At 37.9% G+C, this 17,203-nt stretch overlaps 2 protein-coding genes across 4 annotated transcripts in view; one reads left to right on the top strand and one right to left on the bottom strand.

Annotated features, from left to right (window-relative positions):
• The window catches only part of MTMR10 (myotubularin related protein 10), a 45,947-nt gene extending 29,520 nt beyond the window's left edge, over window positions 1-16,427 (top strand). For all 3 annotated transcript variants that reach the window (XM_076004826.1, XM_012764620.2, XM_076004827.1), the window contains 9 exons: window positions 171-258; window positions 341-429; window positions 2,564-2,694; window positions 3,826-3,895; window positions 5,060-5,130; window positions 9,418-9,587; window positions 10,589-10,759; window positions 12,487-12,669; window positions 13,251-16,427. In XM_076004826.1, the coding sequence (XP_075860941.1) occupies window positions 171-258; window positions 341-429; window positions 2,564-2,694; window positions 3,826-3,895; window positions 5,060-5,130; window positions 9,418-9,587; window positions 10,589-10,759; window positions 12,487-12,669; window positions 13,251-13,844 (1,567 nt within the window). In that variant the 3' untranslated portion in view covers window positions 13,845-16,427. The remainder of the gene's footprint in view (window positions 1-170; window positions 259-340; window positions 430-2,563; window positions 2,695-3,825; window positions 3,896-5,059; window positions 5,131-9,417; window positions 9,588-10,588; window positions 10,760-12,486; window positions 12,670-13,250) is intronic.
• Window positions 12,440-17,203, bottom strand: part of FAN1 (FANCD2 and FANCI associated nuclease 1) — a 35,075-nt gene continuing 30,311 nt past the window's right edge. Inside the window, exon 15 of the mRNA XM_012764617.3 lies at window positions 12,440-13,748. The gene's annotated coding sequence lies outside the window, so the exon portion shown is untranslated. The remainder of the gene's footprint in view (window positions 13,749-17,203) is intronic.

The raw sequence follows: 17,203 nt of genomic DNA, 5'->3' as shown, positions 1-17,203 counted from the left end.
CACAAATGGTTTAGACTGAGATGTCTAGGATGGTCAGTGCCCCTATGATGCTCACGTGTGGCCACTGAGTGGGGTGCACATAAAGTGGGAATAAATGAGTTTAATTATCTATGGGTCTGAGGAGCCTTTAGCACAGGACTCATATGTACCATCTGTTTTTTTCCCTGAAGCCTTCCAGAGTACTTTGTTGTGCCAAGTTCTTTAGCAGACCAAGATCTAAAGATCTTTTCCCATTCTTTTGTTGGAAGAAGAATGCCAGTAAGTGATTTCTATTGGATTTCATGAATACCAATGTCCATTGTTTCTACACAGTTATGTAAGGATTCTGCCTCTCTCCTAGCTCTGGTGCTGGAGCCACTCTAATGGCAGTGCTCTTGTGCGAATGGCCCTCATCAAAGATGTGCTACAGCAGAGGAAAATCGACCAGAGGTAATTAAGAAATGGGCATTGTCACTTTAGACTATTGTACCTAGCATAAATAAGTAAAGTAAGTTCCCTACTAATTGAAAATAGCTAGCAAAAGACATAGTCTTATTAATCAGCACCATAAATTCTATGCAAGAATTGCCATTTTGAAAAGAATGTGAATATATTAAAATTATAACATTTAAATTATATTAATTATAATTTAATTCTTTGGTTTATAAGACACTTGAGGATCTTACATTGCTGGCATCTTCCTATAACATTTCCTTTAGCATACTTTCAAAGTAGAGCGATATCTAGATGAGACACTTTAGGATAAATCAAACTTTTATTATAGTTCAGTGTGTCTTAGTTAGGTCTATGATGTGACAATAGTGGTTTTAATTAGCCTCCACAGACAAGTTTAGCATCATCTGCTAAAGCCTTCAGTAAACTCCATGTCATGAGAGTAGAAGACCCTTCTCAGTCGTGCTCACAGAAGCGGGCAGCACAATCAGTTAACATGGTCTAGGCCCTTGGCCTCTGCTCCTCTCCACACTGCTGCTGAGCACCTCCTCCTTGCTGACACTCTGTGTCTCTGCACACCTGTCTCCGTCTCTCCACATATTACACAGTGTCTGTCTAAGGCCAGATCCTCTTCATGCTCGGTATTCCCTTCCGAAAGAACTTCCCCCAGGGTTGTGACTTTAGTAACCAGCATGTTTATATCTCCAATCTAATTTGACATCCTCCACATGGAGGTCTCAAAGGCCCTTTAAACTTATTATGTCCAAAACCAAACTCAAGGGTATGGCCACCATGTCATCTCCCACCCTCCATCCCCACCTACTTGGCACTCACTCATTCTGTATATCGCTACTCAAATATCACTTCCTCAAGATAAGCCTTCCCTCACCTCTGAAATTAGATCAGGCCTCACAGGTATACAAGGGCTGTCCAGAAAGTATCCAGTCATTGTTAATACAACGAGAACAGTTACATGGCTCTATTTTCTAGAACTCATGAATTTTTCTTCTTAACATTTATTTTAGTTTTTAATGATATACATGTGTTACAGTTTGATTACTGCCTTTTTTACTAGACCAGAAGCTCCATGTGGTGAGGAATTATGTTTGCTTTGCACACCATTGTATATTTAGCACCAAGGATGCACTTATGATATTTATTGAATACGTGTTGAATAAATGAGGAACAAATGAACAGATCTTAGAAAATAGGCTCAGAAAGCCTCAGAAATTATATATCACAGTCCATTATTGATACACCAGATCTTAGGTTTTTTCCACAGTACTGTAACTTAAAAAACCACACTTGCTGAAACAATTAACAGTCAAGTGTCCCTCAGATGACTTTTCAGTTCTCTGAAAAGGAGGTGACTACAGTTCACAGAAGTCCACATTCTCTATGGATTTTAATTTTACCTTAATTACTTTAGAAATTATCTGTCTGCTGTGTCATGCCCCAAGCCTTGTTTTCACTACCATGCATGGTGATTAAATGCTCAGTTAGGAATTTTGCCATTAAAGGGAAGATTGCAGTGCTGTTGGTGAGAGTCAGTTACAAAACCTTATAACCAGTGGCACTTTCGATTATTTAATGTATTAAGCTAAGAATTATTTCAATTCCTTTTTTCCCCCCTAGCTATTCTATTCTTCATAAATAGGACCAATTCTCCTTGTCCAACCTCTTCTCCACTCCTTTTTCCCTCGGGCATGTCATCTAGGCCCACCAGCCTTCTCTAGGTTTCTCCAGCAGCCAAGCTTGTTTGCCCCCACAGGCCTTTGCACCAGCTGGCCCTTTGCCTAGAACATGCTCCCCTAGATCTTTGCATTGCTCCTAGTCATTTGGGTTTCAGCATCAGTATCATCATCACAGAGGAGTCTTTTGACTATGCAAGCTGAAGTAGTCTGCTGTCACTTGATGGCATCATCATGGCATCCACCATAGCCCAAGATTTTCTCATTATTTACCCCACCACCACCAGGAATGCAAAATCCATGAGGACAGAGGCCTTGCCTGTCTTGTTCATCTCTCTATCCCCAGTTGTTAGAATAGCACCTTGGCTTATAGTAAGTGCTCAATAAATGTATGTTGAAGAAATGAATGAATAGTGACTAAAGGATTTTGTCTTTATTAGGATTTGTAATGCAATTACTAAAAGTCATCCACAGAGAAGTGATGTTTACAAATCAGATTTGGACAAGACCTTGCCTAATATTCAGGAAATACAGGCAGCATTTGTAAAACTGAAGCAACTATGTGTTAATGGTAATTTTATTTTTACTTTCTATATATAATGAACAGGGGGATACAAAATTATATGAGACATGTCAGGAAAAGTGTTCCTTACAAATTTAGAAATAGGTATATTTAAGGAGTTTCATTGAAATATTTGTAAGAATTATTGTATGAGAATTTCAGAACTTTTTAGGATATGAAGTTTAAACTACTTTTTGTATTAGAGGTGAAAAAAAATGAACCAGTTATATTTCCTTCAAATCATGAAAGGTATAGAATACTTTTATAAAACCATTTGCTAAGTAGAACACTGTGTTGCCTCAGAGACAAACTTAAGACTTTAATACACAAAATTATATTTTGAGATAGGTGACTTTACATGGATATGAGACAGAGCTGTGTTGTATCTGTAGCTTCAGAGTGCTAATATATCTGAGCAAACCCTTTTCAGGTGGCTTCAGTGTGCCTTGGGGGAATGGGTAACATGAAAGCATCTTTGGCACAAAGTGGGTCCTCCTTGAGGGATCCTTTAAATCACCCGGGAGTCAGGAGAGGCAGCCTTACGGCAGGTCTCCAGCAATGAGTGGGCACTTGCCTGGAGGAGAGCTTTGCAGGGGCAGGGCGGAGGCAGGGTATTGAAGAAAAACAGTGCCTTGAATGATTATGGGCACTCTAGGCAGGGCAGTGAAGGTATTTTTTATTAGTGCAATGATCAGCCACCAGAGCCATGCAAGCCGTGTACAGAAGTAGCACTGGCTACAGGGGAAGGGAGGAGAAGCAGAACAGGCAAGACTCACAGTCAGGAAGCCAGGGACTGAGGCCTGGACAGCTGTCCACGAAGGTGGGGAGGGCCAGAGTCAAGGCATGGGCTGGACAGGGAAGGCCAGGAACCGCTAGCTCTTAGGAGGCAGAATTGTTTGACTCTCTGAGGTTTCACTGAAGGAGCTAGAGAGAAGAAGGTGGAGGCCTAGAGGATATTTTGTTACAAAATTATCACATATCTTATTAGATGTTTACACTGTATTATCATTGTAAAAATGCATGACACTTAAAGCCAACTTGTAAATACTGGTAACTGTGATGTAGCTCTTAACTCTCATATCGATCATATAAAATTAAACTTAAAAATGTATTTGTGTATAATTACCATATTTATTACAGAGCCTTTTGAAGAAACTGAAGAGAAATGGTTATCTTCATTGGAAAATACTCGGTGGTTAGAATATGTAAGGTTTGTATAAGTTTTTTCCTTTTTTCATATAACTTTTTATTTTGAAATAATTACAGGCTCACAGGATGTATAAAAATAGAACAGAAAGCCATATATTCTTCTCCCAGCTTCCCTCAGTGGTTACATCTCACATAACTAGAGTACAGTATCAAAACCAGGAAACTGGTGTTGGTGCAATTGATAACTCTTTTTCAGATTTCGCCAATTTATACCTGCTTTTGTGTGTGTGCGCACAAATGGAGCTGTGCAGTTTTATCACATACATGGACTCACATGTCAAGATACAGTCAAGATACAGAACTGTTCTATCACCACAAGGCTCCCTCATGCTTCCCCCAACCCCCATTCTGTCCACTGGCACCACTAACCTCTTCTCAAGCTCTATAATTTTGTCATTTCATGAATGTTATATAAGTCAACCCCTTCCCTTTGATAAAGGGTTAATTAATTTCCCTGATACAAAAATTATAAAATTGGCCAGGCATGATGGCTCATACCTGTAATCCCAGCACTTTGGAAGGCTCAAGCAGAAAGATCACTTGAGGCCAGGAGTTCGAGACCAGCCTGGGCCACATAGCAAGACTCTGTCTCCATAAAAAGTAGAAAAATTAGCTGGGTTTAGTGGCTCATACCTGTAATCCTAGCTACTCAGGAGGCTGAGGCAGGAGGATCACTTCAGCCCAGGAGTTTGAGGTTGCAGTGAGCTGTGATCTTGCCACTGCACTCCAGCCTGTGTGAGAGAGTGAGACCCTATCTCAAAAAAAAAAAGAATGTATTCTGTTGAAGAATCATATAAATACCATAGAAATTCATGAATATTGAGTATACAAATGTGTACAGATGGTCCCAAGCTTAGGATGGTTTGACTTACGATTTTCTGACTTTACAATGGTGGGAAAGTGGTTTGCATTCAGTAGAAAGCAGTGTGATACTTGATACTCGCTTGTAAGGCTGGGCAGTGGCAGGGAGCTGCAGCTCTCCATCGGTCTTGTTTCAACTTACAGTACTTTCAGATTACATTGGGTTGATCAGGACTTCCTTCCAGCATTAGTTGAGAAACATCTGTTCAGTGAAAGATTGGGTTTGCTTGATTTCAAGTACCTTTAAAATGTATTTGTAGTAGAAATTTGATTTTTAAGAGTACTTTTTTTTTTATCTTTTCAGGGTATTCCTCAAACATTCAGCAGAACTTGTGTATGTGCTAGAAAGCAAACATCTCTCTGTAGTCCTACAAGGTAATTAAAGTAATTCCTGAAAACACTGACCATCATGCCAGCCAACCTTCGTTACTGCTTATCCACATTCAAGTAAATTATGCCAATCTTAGTTATCTCTTATTTACTGCAATACTCAAATACACTAACATATTTGGCATGTCATTTAAGTAAAATAAAGGTGGAAAGACTCCATATAGAAGAATAGAAAGGAATCCAGTTTTTATCCTTTATTAAATCCTTCCTCCTATTTTATGGGAAGAGTAGGTCATATCCCTTATTTGGTGAATGCTTAGTATTAATTTTGGCAAGACATCCTCTCTCTCTAATCTTGCTATCTTTCTTTTTTTGAAAATTTCAGAATATTATGGGAGTACAAACATTTTGGTTACATATTAAAAATTTGCCTTTGTACAGTTTGAGTTGAAGTTATTAGTGTGTCCATCACCCAGATAGTGTGCATTGTACCTGTTAATGTGAATTTACCCATCCCCACCTCTCCCAATCTTGCTGTCTTTCTAATTCATACAAATTATTGTGGTTTAAATACCTTCTGGCTCACGCTAGATTGTGACTCTAAGGGAGGAATTTGATATCAAGAAATTGAACCGAATAGCCAATAATGTGAATTTTGTGTAATATTTGGTAGGAATAAACTGCAGTGTAAACAAAAGATGATTATATTAAATAACTTTACAGCTAATGCAATTTCTAAGTTTCTAGATAAAGTTTAATATACCATGAACTATCTTTTTATGATACAATGGACTTCCTGCATCATGGATTCAACCAACTAAGTATTGAAAATATGTGGGAAAAAAATAATTTTGTGTATACTGAACAAATACACAGACTTTTTTTTTTTGTCATTATTTCCTAAGTAATACAGTACAATTATTAACATAGCATTTAAATTATATTGGGTATTATAAGTAATCCAGAGATGATTTAAAGTATACATGAGGATTTGCCTACATTATATGGAAATACTACGCCATTTTCTATTTATTTATTTATTTTTAATTTTAATTTTTTAATTTTTTTTTTTTTTTGCCTATTCCCTGACTTGAAATACGCCATTTTATATTAGGTACTCAAGCCTTTGTAGATCTTGATATCCAAGGGAGGTCCTGGAACCAGTCCATCATGGATGACTGGGGACAACTATATATTCACCTTGCATAGTTTATGAATACAGGATGCTACTTAAGCTTGCATAACTATTTTTAACAACTGTCAAACTTAACTGACTTTAACAAGGCACAAGTATTTAAAACCCTTAGGAAAAAAAGAGAATAGTAATGTACCATATAAAGTAATCCTTCATTTACCATCACAATATGTGTTTAATTTACAAATGCATGCAAAGCCCAATAATCACATAATTTCTCTCTTAAGCAGTAGCTTCTCATCTTATTGGAAAGACCTACTAATCCTGATTTCTCTGTATATTTATAATATAAAAGGCCTCAGAAGTAGTACTAAGCCTGCATTTGACTTTTTTCTTGTTATTGTTGTTGTTCATTCCTGGCCATCTTTTGCAGGACTTAAGTTTTTATTTCTGTTGACTAGATACATAGAAATGGAATTCCTGAATTGTATGGTATATTTGTGTCCAAATTTTTAAGAAACTACCAAAATGTTTTCTAAAGCAGCTGTACAACATGTTCCTTCCCCTCATCAGTGTATGAGGATTCCATTTCTCCACATCCTCACCAGCGCTACGCTCTCCTTAGGATCATTCTAGTAGGTGCTGGTAGCTCATTGTAGTTTTCATTTGCATTTCTGAAATATTTCATCTTAATTGAGTTATAAGAATTCTTTATATATGCTAGAAATAGGTTCTTTATTTCTTTATATGATTTACCAATATTTTCTCCTACTCCATGGCTTTCTTTTCATTTTCTTGTTGTCTTTTTAAAATTTTTTAATTTTGGTGAAACTTACTTTATCCCTTTTTTCTTTTATGGATCATGCTTTGAGTGTTATATCTAAACTGCCTCATTTGAGATTATGAAGACTTTCTTCCATGATTCTATAGAGTTTTTAGCTCTTACATTAGGTCTTACATTTAGGTCTGTGATCCATTTTGAATGAATTTTTGTCTTGTGTTGTGAGGTAAGAATCTAAATTCATCTTTTTTGCACATGGATTCCAAGTTGTCCTGGTACCATTTGCTGAAAGGCTATCCTTTCTCTATTGAATTGCCTTAGCACTTTTGTCAAAAATCAGTTTACTATAAATGGTAAGGATTTTGTTTTGGATTCTCAGTTTTATTCCATTGATCTTTGTGTCTATCCTTATGCCAGTACCACACTGTCTTGAGTACTATAACTGTGTAGTGACTTTTGAAATTGAGACATGTAACTATGTTTTTGAGATTGTTTTGGCTATTCTGGATCTTTTGCATTTCTGTCTAACTTTCAGGATCATCAAAAAGAGTCTACTGGGATTTTTGATAGGAATGTGTGGAACCATAGATCAATTTTGGAAGAATGCTTTCTTTATTGAATCTGCCAATCCATAGAATGAATCTCTCCATTTATTTAGATCTTCTATTTTATCAACAATGTTTTATAGTTTTTATTGTACAAGTTTTTTATTTTTTTTAAATCTCTTAAGCATTTTATTTTTTATATTACCGTGAATACAGTTTTCTTAATTTCATTTTCAGGTTTATTGTGTACTCAGATCGTTATTGTGTATAGCATTCCTGTAACCTCACTGAACTCATTTGTTTTATTTTATTTTATTTTTTTTGAGACAGAGTCTCGCTTTGTTGCCCAGGTTAGAGTGAGTGCCGTGGCATCAGCCTAGCTCACAGCAACCTCAAACTCCTGGGCTCAAGCAGTCCTACTGCCTCAGCCTCCCAAGTAGCTTGGACTACAGGCATGTGCCACCATGCCCGCTAGTTTTTTCTATATATATTAGTTGGCCAATTAATTTCTTTCTATTTATAGTAGAGACGGGGTCTCGCTCTTGCTCAGGCTGGTTTCGAACTCCTGACCTCAAGCAATCCGCCCTCCTTGGCCTCCCAGAGTGCTAGGAGTACAGGCATGAGCCACTGCGTCCGGCCTGAACTCATTTATTAATTCTAGTATTTATTTTGTAGATTCCATAGGATTTTTTACATACAGCATCATTTTGTCTGCAAATATAGTTTTTATCTTTTCTTTCTGATATGGATGCCTTTTTATATTTTTAGAGACAGGTCACACTCTGTCACCCAGGCTGGAGCATAGTGACGTAATCTTAGCTCACTATAACCTTGAGCTCCTGGGCTCAAGAGATCCTCCCACCTCAGCCTCCCTAATAGCTGGGACTACAGGTATATGTCACCATGCCTGGCTAATTTTTTTATTTTTGTAGAGACAGGGTCTCACTATGTTGCCCAGGCTGATCTTGAACTTCTGGTCTCTAGCAATCCTCCTGCCTTTGGCCTCCCAAAGTGCTGGGATTGCAGTCATGAGCCACTGCACCCCGCCTTTGTTTTTCTTGACTAATTGCTCTAGCTAGTGCCTCCAGTACATTGTTATATAGATGTGTGAAGAGCAGACAGCCTTGTCTTATACCTGATCTTGGGAAAGCATCCAGTCTTACACCATTGAGAATAATCTTAGTTGTAGGTATTTTGTAAAAAGCCTTTGATCAGTTTAAAGAAGTTACTTTCTATTCCTAATTTACTGAGATTTTTTTTATCAGGAATGAATGTAGAATTGTGTCAGATGCTTTTTCTGTACCTAATGTAACAATCACATTGGTTTTGTTCTTTATTTTATTGATATGGTATATTACTTTGATTGTCAAATGTTACATCAACCTTTTATTCCTGGGATAAATTCTTGCATTCCTGGGATAATTTGGTTTACTCATATTTTTATTAATGATTTTTACATATATAATTATAAGAGATATTGGTCAATAGTTTTCTTCTGATTTCTTTGGTTGGCTTTGATATTGTGGTAATTCTTACCTTATTGAAAAGGACAAATATAAAAGAAAGGAAATGTTTGCCACCTTTTCAGGTGATAGGGGACATCCCATTCCTCCCCCTCCTTCACCTCTGAGTCATTGCCATGTGGAGTTAGTTGTTAGCAGAAAGATTACATTTAAACAATAAACTAAATTAAGTTTACCTAAAAATCTGTAATATTTTAGGGTTGCCGGAATCTGGTAAAATGTCCTCATACAGATTATTTTGAAGGCAGCCTAGATGTAGAACACTAAATTATCTACTTTGCCTCTCCTTCCCTTTTTCTTTCAGCATTTTTCTACATAGTAATCCTTTTCTTTCCATTTTATTGACAGAGGAGGAGGGAAGAGACTTGAGCTGTTTTGTAGCCTCTCTTGTTCAAGTGATGCTGGATCCCTACTGTAGGACAATTACCGGGTTTCAGAGTCTGATTCAGAAGGAGTGGGTCATGGCAGGATATCAGTTCCTAGACAGATGCAACCATTTAAAGAGATCGGAGAAAGAGGTAACAAAGTCTTCATGCCTTATTGTCTGTCTTGAAGGATGCACAAGATAAAATGTGTCATATGTAAAGAGATGAGAGGGGGCTTTTTAAAAATAATGCATTTAGTACAATTTAGCTTCCTCAAGTCCAAGGCTAACTAATGGATTGGAATTAAAATTGAAGTACTTATTATAAAGATTATTGTAACTATATAGATGAAATTTTTTAAAGTTATCTATTGACTTTGCGTAAATTAAAAATACCTAAAGAAATTCTGCATTAACTGCTACAAAGCAGATAGCAAGCACATTAGTTCGAAAAATCAATTTTGGAATATCACATTTTCTTAATATGGGACGCATGGGTTAAGGTGGAAAGTTTTAGAGGGCCATCTTTGTAACCGCTGTGGGGTTAGTGGCTGTGGTGGACTGTAGTTAGGCTGCACGAGGTCTTGCAAATATTTTATAGGCAGGTTAGCTCAGTTTCTAGGGGGTTGTTTCAGAGAGCACCATTTCACATAAAGTAGCTGTCATCAGCTACTGCCCTCAGGAATACATCAGGTGACCTACGTAGATACCAAACTGTTTTCTGAAATTTGGAGAAGTGTTTTAGATGCTGAGCGTACAGGATCAACCAAAAGTTAATTATAGAAGTTGGTTGAGTTTTTTGGTTTGTTTTATATTCTAAAGAATTATTTCTAGGACATGCTTAAACATATATTTTGTTCTTGCCCATTCATATGGTGGCAACCTGTTCATCTGTTTGCTTTGCCATTTCAATTTGGTATACTTACTGGGCAAATATGGGCTGTGATGTTTATCATGGTCAAACATACTCTTAGGTTTGGCATGAGATGTGTTTAATCTATTCACGTCTCCTTCACTCAGTTTAGGAGCCAAGTGTTTTAGGTTTAGATGTCTTCTTACTAATCTCTTCCTCAATATCAACAATAAATTTGAAAATAAATGTGAACAGCTGAAGGATAACATTAGATAATCGCATTGTCTGTCTGTATTTGCCAGTCTCCCTTATTTTTGCTATTCTTGGATGCCACCTGGCAGCTGTTAGAACAGTACCCAGCAGCTTTCGAGTTCTCAGAGACCTACTTAGCGGTGCTGTACGACAGCACCCGCATCTCGCTGTTCGGCACCTTCCTGTTCAACTCTCCTCACCAGCGGGTGAAGCAAAGCACGGTAGGCGGCATTGTGGTTGGGGCTACTTTTTTCCTTTTTTTTTTAACAACTTTATTAAGATATAACTGAAGTATAATTAATTGCATATTTTAAATATATAATTTAAAACTATCTTCCACTGTCAGGTGTAATTTGGACACAAAAATCTAGAAAATTATTTCATTTTTATAATTAAATATTTTATGTGTTTTTCTCTGATGTAAATTGTTTATAATAAACCAGTTTAAAGAAGTAAATTACTTAACCACCTTAATTGGTGTGCTTTTGTTAGGTGCTAGTGGTCAGGTACTATTTGTGGAAAATCAGATCTTAGAAATAAATATTTTTGGTTTTCACATTTTAAAAAGATGACTTTTTGTATATACTTTCTTGATAGCCATTAAAACAGTTTGGGTTTATAGTGTATTAGATTTCAGTTCTTAACAATATCATTTTCTAAAGCAAATGAGTTATTTTTTCATATATATGATGAAATTTCAGATAATTAGAAAAATGTTTTAAGTATACCTGTATTTGGTACTTAATGAATTTTTACTTATTTGAAGTAGAAAATTTCATAAAACTTTTAAAAGCATCTTGTGCTATTACACAGCTTATCTATCTCTTGATGACTCTAAGCTACCTTTGTGGCGGGGATTAACACCTGGCTGTGACATAGTGGTGGCCTCCTGACTGCTATACTTTTTTCCAGATAACATTCATCCTTTGCCTTTTTTCTAGTTTCCAAAGAAATTCTTGTTTTTATGTCAAAAATTTGGAAAATACTGAAAGATGCAGAATAAAAATAAGAATCATTTCCCACCATCCAGAGTCAGTATTTGGGGATATTTCTAAGAACTATTCCAGGGGACTGTTCTGTATAAACTGTTGTGTAGCCTGCTATCGTCAGCCAGCTAAGATGAGGGTCATTTCTCCATCTTGCGGGAAAATGTGACTACATAGAGATGGTCTGGGCTGCTTCCAGATTAGCACTGTGTCCTCTTCCCCTGTGAGGTGGCTGGTTGTCATCCCATAGCCATGTGTTGCCTCAGTTTGCTGTGGTGAGAAACCAAATCACCAGTCTGCACCAGCCCCAGAGTGAGGGCCAGTGGTGGGCCTCTGAATAAGGGGCTCAGCCTCAGTACATGGTCTCTGCGATCTAAGCCACATGCTAGGACCACAGGGGAGCTGATTCCTTCCTCCCTGCTCCAATGCTGTAGTCCATATATTTGAGTCCACTGCTAAGTGAAGTGTGGCTCTCCACTTAGAAAACAAGGTATAAAATCTATGGCAGTGATCGTATCCAAAGATTGTATAAATCCACTTGGCAGCAGGTAAGTGCTTAAATATATGTCAAAGTAAAGTGCTACAAGTATAGAAATAACTTCAGCACATTTCAGACTTCATGCTATCATGTCAGTGAAATTTGACTTCTCTTAATATCATTTTCATTGCCCAGAGGTGGAAGCTTCCTTGGGGCCCTGAGGCAGAGCGCACTGAGCGGCACACGCCCTGTTCATGCGGCACACGCCCTGTTCATGCAGCACATCAAGTGCTGCTGTGAGCAGAGAGGCCAGGAGTGTCTCTCCTTTCTTGAAGTGGAAGCACCACTCTCGTGGGTTTGGAGTGCTCTAGTTCAGAACATTTAACCTGTATATGATGAATGGTTTATCCAAAAAAAGGAACTCATGAGAAAGGAACTTTAGTTTTGCATCTTTTCACCAATGTTCAAATATTTTATTTTGCAGGAATTTGCTATCAGTAAAAATATCCAATTGGGTGATGAGAAGGGCTTAAAATTCCCCTCGGTTTGGGACTGGTCTCTGCAGTTTACAGCAAAGGACCGCACCCTTTTCCATAATCCCTTCTACATCGGAAAGAGCACGCCTTGTATACAGAATGGCTCTGTGAAGTCTTTTAAACGGACAAAGGTAAATTACAACTAATAAAACCTGATGTTGGCTCACACAGAACCAAACACATCTTTTTCAGAACACAGGATCACTTCCTACAGTAACACTGCTAATGCAGATTTTTAGGGGATCACTCCCTTTTTAACTAAAATGACTGTATCTTCACTTTTCGTCATGGTATCTGAGGGCCACAAAGCCCTGATCAAGTACCTGACAGTTGGCAGGTTGTGGCTTTGAGCCTGTGAATCCCATTTCCTGAAACCCATCCAGTCTGCTCATTTTCTTTCTAGAGTCAGCCAGGCCTAGGGCTTTTTTCCCTAACCTAGTAGTCTTAGAAATTTTCCCTTAAGTAAATTAATGGATAGGATATATGACCTCCCTACCCCAACTCAGGCCTAGTATAGAGTCAACACCTATAACACTGAATTCCAGAGGAAGAGCATTAGAATAAATACTACAAGGAAAAGGATGAAAATATTCTTTGAAGATGAAATGCCACAGTTTTTCATGATACTGAGTTTATATTTGCCATCATACCTTTAGTCTTTCTAAAAAGGGATGCTCCAGGAAATTAATGCTGAAATCTCTCTACTGTACAGAAAAACTACAGCTCTACACTAAGAGGAATGCCATCTTCCTTAAAGAATGGAATCATCAGTGACCAAGAGTTATTTCCTAGGAGAAATTCATTAATATTAAAACTAAAGCCAGACCCTCTTCAGCAGAACAGCCAGAACAGCGACATGGAGCAGTATTTTCGAGAGTGGTTTTCCAAACCAGTCAACCTGCATGGGGTTATTCTGCCACGTTTCTCTGGAACACACATAAAACTGTGGAAACTGTGCTACTTCCGCTGGGTTCCTGAGGCTCAGATCAACCTGGGCGGCTTCATCACCGCCTTTCACAAGCTGTCCCTCCTGGCTGACGAGATCGATGTGCTCAGCAGGATGCTGCGGCAGCAGTGGAGCGGCCCTCTGGAAGCCTGCTACTCAGAGCTGGGCCAGAGCAGGATGTACTTCAGAGCCAGCGGCCCGCAGGACACCTCGGGGACACCAGAGTTTCTCTCCTCCTCGTTTCCATTTTCTCCTGTAGGGAACCTATGCAGACGAAGCATTTTAGGAACTCCATTAAGCAAATTTTTAAGTGGGGCCAAAATATGGTTATCTACTGAGACACTAGCAAATGAAGACTAAACTAGTATTTTCTGAACATTTTGAGGGAAGCTGTAAATTTTTTTCTTCAGAATAATTGTTAACAGGCATTTGAAGCTCTAATAACTTTATACGTAATAGTTGAAATTTGCACTAATATTTAAAAACTTGTTGAATCATGCTCCGTCACACTTACTTTAGAAGACAGATGTAAATTTTTTTATGTCCCCTTTCTTTTATTCTAGATCTGGCTCAATTTTAGGTGATTTGCAGGCAAACATTCCCCTATTCTTATAACTGTGATCAGACTAATCAGGTTTTGTCTGCTACATTTATTTTGTCTGCATCCATTTTTTCTACTACCTACTAAAAGTTACCTGATGCTTGGTCAGATTAGCAGCCTGAAGGTGCAGACTACAGGAAAGTTAAGATATTCGTGTTTAGTGTATTTCTAGAAACATCCGATAAAACCCTCAACAGGCTTTAGTAGGTATTCATGTATTTTTCTGGTCACTTTCTGTCATCTCTAATTGAACTCACCTGATGAAGGTTCAGTGTTTTGAAGCCAGAATTTATTATTTTAAATCACCTTGTTTGGGACCTTAGATCACTGTGTTTTGAAATCCTGAGTTTGCTTTTAACTTCATGGGACTAACTTTAAAATGATATGCACTATTAACTTCAAAGCATTTGCTGTAGATAATATAATTAAACTTAGAAGTGCCTTTCACATTAATATTAAGGTATCAGTGTCACAGAGGAAAATATAATTTCACTTTTTAAAATGAGGGTGTTAAAATCCCACTGCATATTGGAAATACGTTTTTCATACTAAGCTTCATAGCCAGGAGTCCCCAGAGCCACATTCCTGTTCCTCTGAAAGCCCCTGAGGACACAGGGGCCTGGGTGGGGCACTCCGCAGGCCACGCTTGCAGCAGAGGTGTAGCCCCAGCTCTGGCGGGTCAGTGCTGTAGACAGGAGAGAGCGTCTGCACCGAAACCCACCTCAGAGACAGGGCTTGCTAGGCGTTGGCGTGGGCTTTCCTGTCTGCATTTCCAGTGTGGTAAACTGCTAGCACTTCCCCCTTGGAAATAACTAATGAGGTCACAAGTTGGGCACCAGCACAGAAGTCCTTCTGCTCTCAAAGTTCTTAATGCTTAGGAATAGAATAGGAGAAATAAAAATGGACTTCTCTCAATATACTGCCATTTTAATAAATAGCTACAAAAGTGCTCTTCCCGCCCCCGGCTTTTGACAGCAACGTTAAGAGGAGACTGAGAGGCAGGCAGGTGTTTTCTGGAGCTGAAACTCCCTGATTTCCAATCTGTGTGACAAGAGCCTAGCCAAGCTGTAGGGGTCAAAGCTTACGTTTTTTATGGCAGTGACATTTAGCAACCCCCCCACACACACCCCATTCCCTGTTTAAAACATGGATGTTTTCAAATTTGTTAGGAGTTTCTTAAACTACCATCTTAAGGTTTTGAAATTTTTTATAGTAAAGGGTCTAGTTAGCATATTTCCTTTTATAAAACAAGTTTTTTCAAGATAGCATCTTTTACCTTTACATGTACTGAATAGCTGTTCCTGTTGGAATTATTTGCCTTTTAAAAATTATGTCTCTAGATATAACAGAAATTCATCTTGTGGATAAAAAACCCAATGTTTTTGCCAACTTGTTGCCTAGAAAATAAGGGCTATTTTCAGTTTATATAAAGAGAATCATTACATTAACATTTTATAGTCCTTGATTGGAAACTAGCCCTGATGCTCTTAAAACACCACAGCATATCCTGCCATTGAAAGTGTAATAATTCTCCCTTTTTCATTAAGCTGCTTTTCATCATCACAAATTGTTGTCTTTTGGATTGAGCATTTTTCTCTATACAATTTTCTTTCCTCAAACATTTGTTTCAACTTCCTTTGCTGATTTTTTTTGTTAATTTACAAGTTTAAAAAGGATTAGGTACTATTAATACTATTTTAAAATAGAAATATGCATATTTTTGTATGATAATCAAATGTAGTAAAATATGTTGTGTTTTTTTGTTGGATAGTTGTTATATGATTATTGTGCATATATGTTTATCGTGCATAATATGAAAAACAACTTTAACAGCCTTAAATCAGGCCATTGCTAAGCTGCTTGGCACCTCTGCTAGCAGAAGGGACACTGGTGGCAGAAGAGTGAGTGTGCAGGTTGCATCCAAGACAGCTCAGCACTCACTGTTCCCACAGCCCTGCGGGTGGAGCCTGTGCTGACAGACGCCATGCAAATGCCCGACAGTGCTGGACTTCCTAGTATCGAACATAAAGATGTACAGTGTCTTACTGTTATTTTATGATGGAAGCCAAGTTTAAAACCAAAAATGTCTAACTTTATTTAAGGAAATGATGTTAATTTGTACTAACAGAGGGTGAAAACTATTCATGTCCTTCAACAAAATCTGTTTGCTGTAGCAGTAACCTCAAGTAGTTAAAACTTGATTTTGAGAGAAAACTAAAACCTTTGTGCCTAAAACTGATGACTCGAGATCAAGGGGTATGAGCAGTAAGATATGAGATCTTGTTGTTCAACAGTAATGAATGTGAAGGAAATTTTGACTGCTAAATAAAATTTTCACAGCAGTTGTCTGTTGTAATCAATATGAAATCACCTGCAAGAACACAGTGATAGAAGACACGAAGGCATCTTCTCCCATTCATATTTCTGTGTCACCCATGTGACTTTTTTGCTTGCCCCCTAAAACCAGGTAATTATCAGTAACATTTTTTACATCTACTAAGACTGGCTGTATAACTAAGCCCATGTGGAGTGTTAATGGATCATGCCCAAATTGGTCCTTCCATCCAATAAGTACAAAAACTAGGGAGTAACATTTCCCCAAGAAGGTCTGAGACAAGTCAATGAGACTGGGTTCCTGATCCCTGACTTCTGGGCCTTGTGTTTGGATAAGTCACCTTTCTACCATACCCTTCTTCAACCTGAGGCCCTTCCAGCAATGGTGAGCACCCCTGTTTTAATTATATTGTCAACAGAGAAAACACCCCTAATATATTTACTAGGGATGTTCCTAAGGAAAAGGACAAGGACAACTGCTTCTGATAAAGACTTCATTCCCCTAGTGATCCAGGCCCAACTGGTAAAAGCCAAGCATTTATATATGTCATAAGTTAAATAACTTCATAAGAATTTGCTTTTCTGATTCCTAAAGAAATGGGAATTTCAATTGTTTCTGCCCTTGTATAATCAAAACTGTGTGGCATCAACGAACAGTACATTTCAGGCAAACAGCAAGCATTGTGGTACACAAATGCATAGTACGACGATGCGTCATTAAGGTTTATAATAGACAATGACAAAATCAAAATTAAATGTAATAATGCTTTATGCTTTTGAAAAT

The sequence above is a fragment of the Microcebus murinus genome, chromosome 7 (genome assembly GCF_040939455.1).
Source record: "Microcebus murinus isolate Inina chromosome 7, M.murinus_Inina_mat1.0, whole genome shotgun sequence".
NCBI classification, from domain to species: domain Eukaryota; kingdom Metazoa; phylum Chordata; class Mammalia; order Primates; family Cheirogaleidae; genus Microcebus; species Microcebus murinus.
Note: the sequence above shows the minus strand (reverse complement) of the source record. Positions and strands in the feature narration are given on the sequence as shown.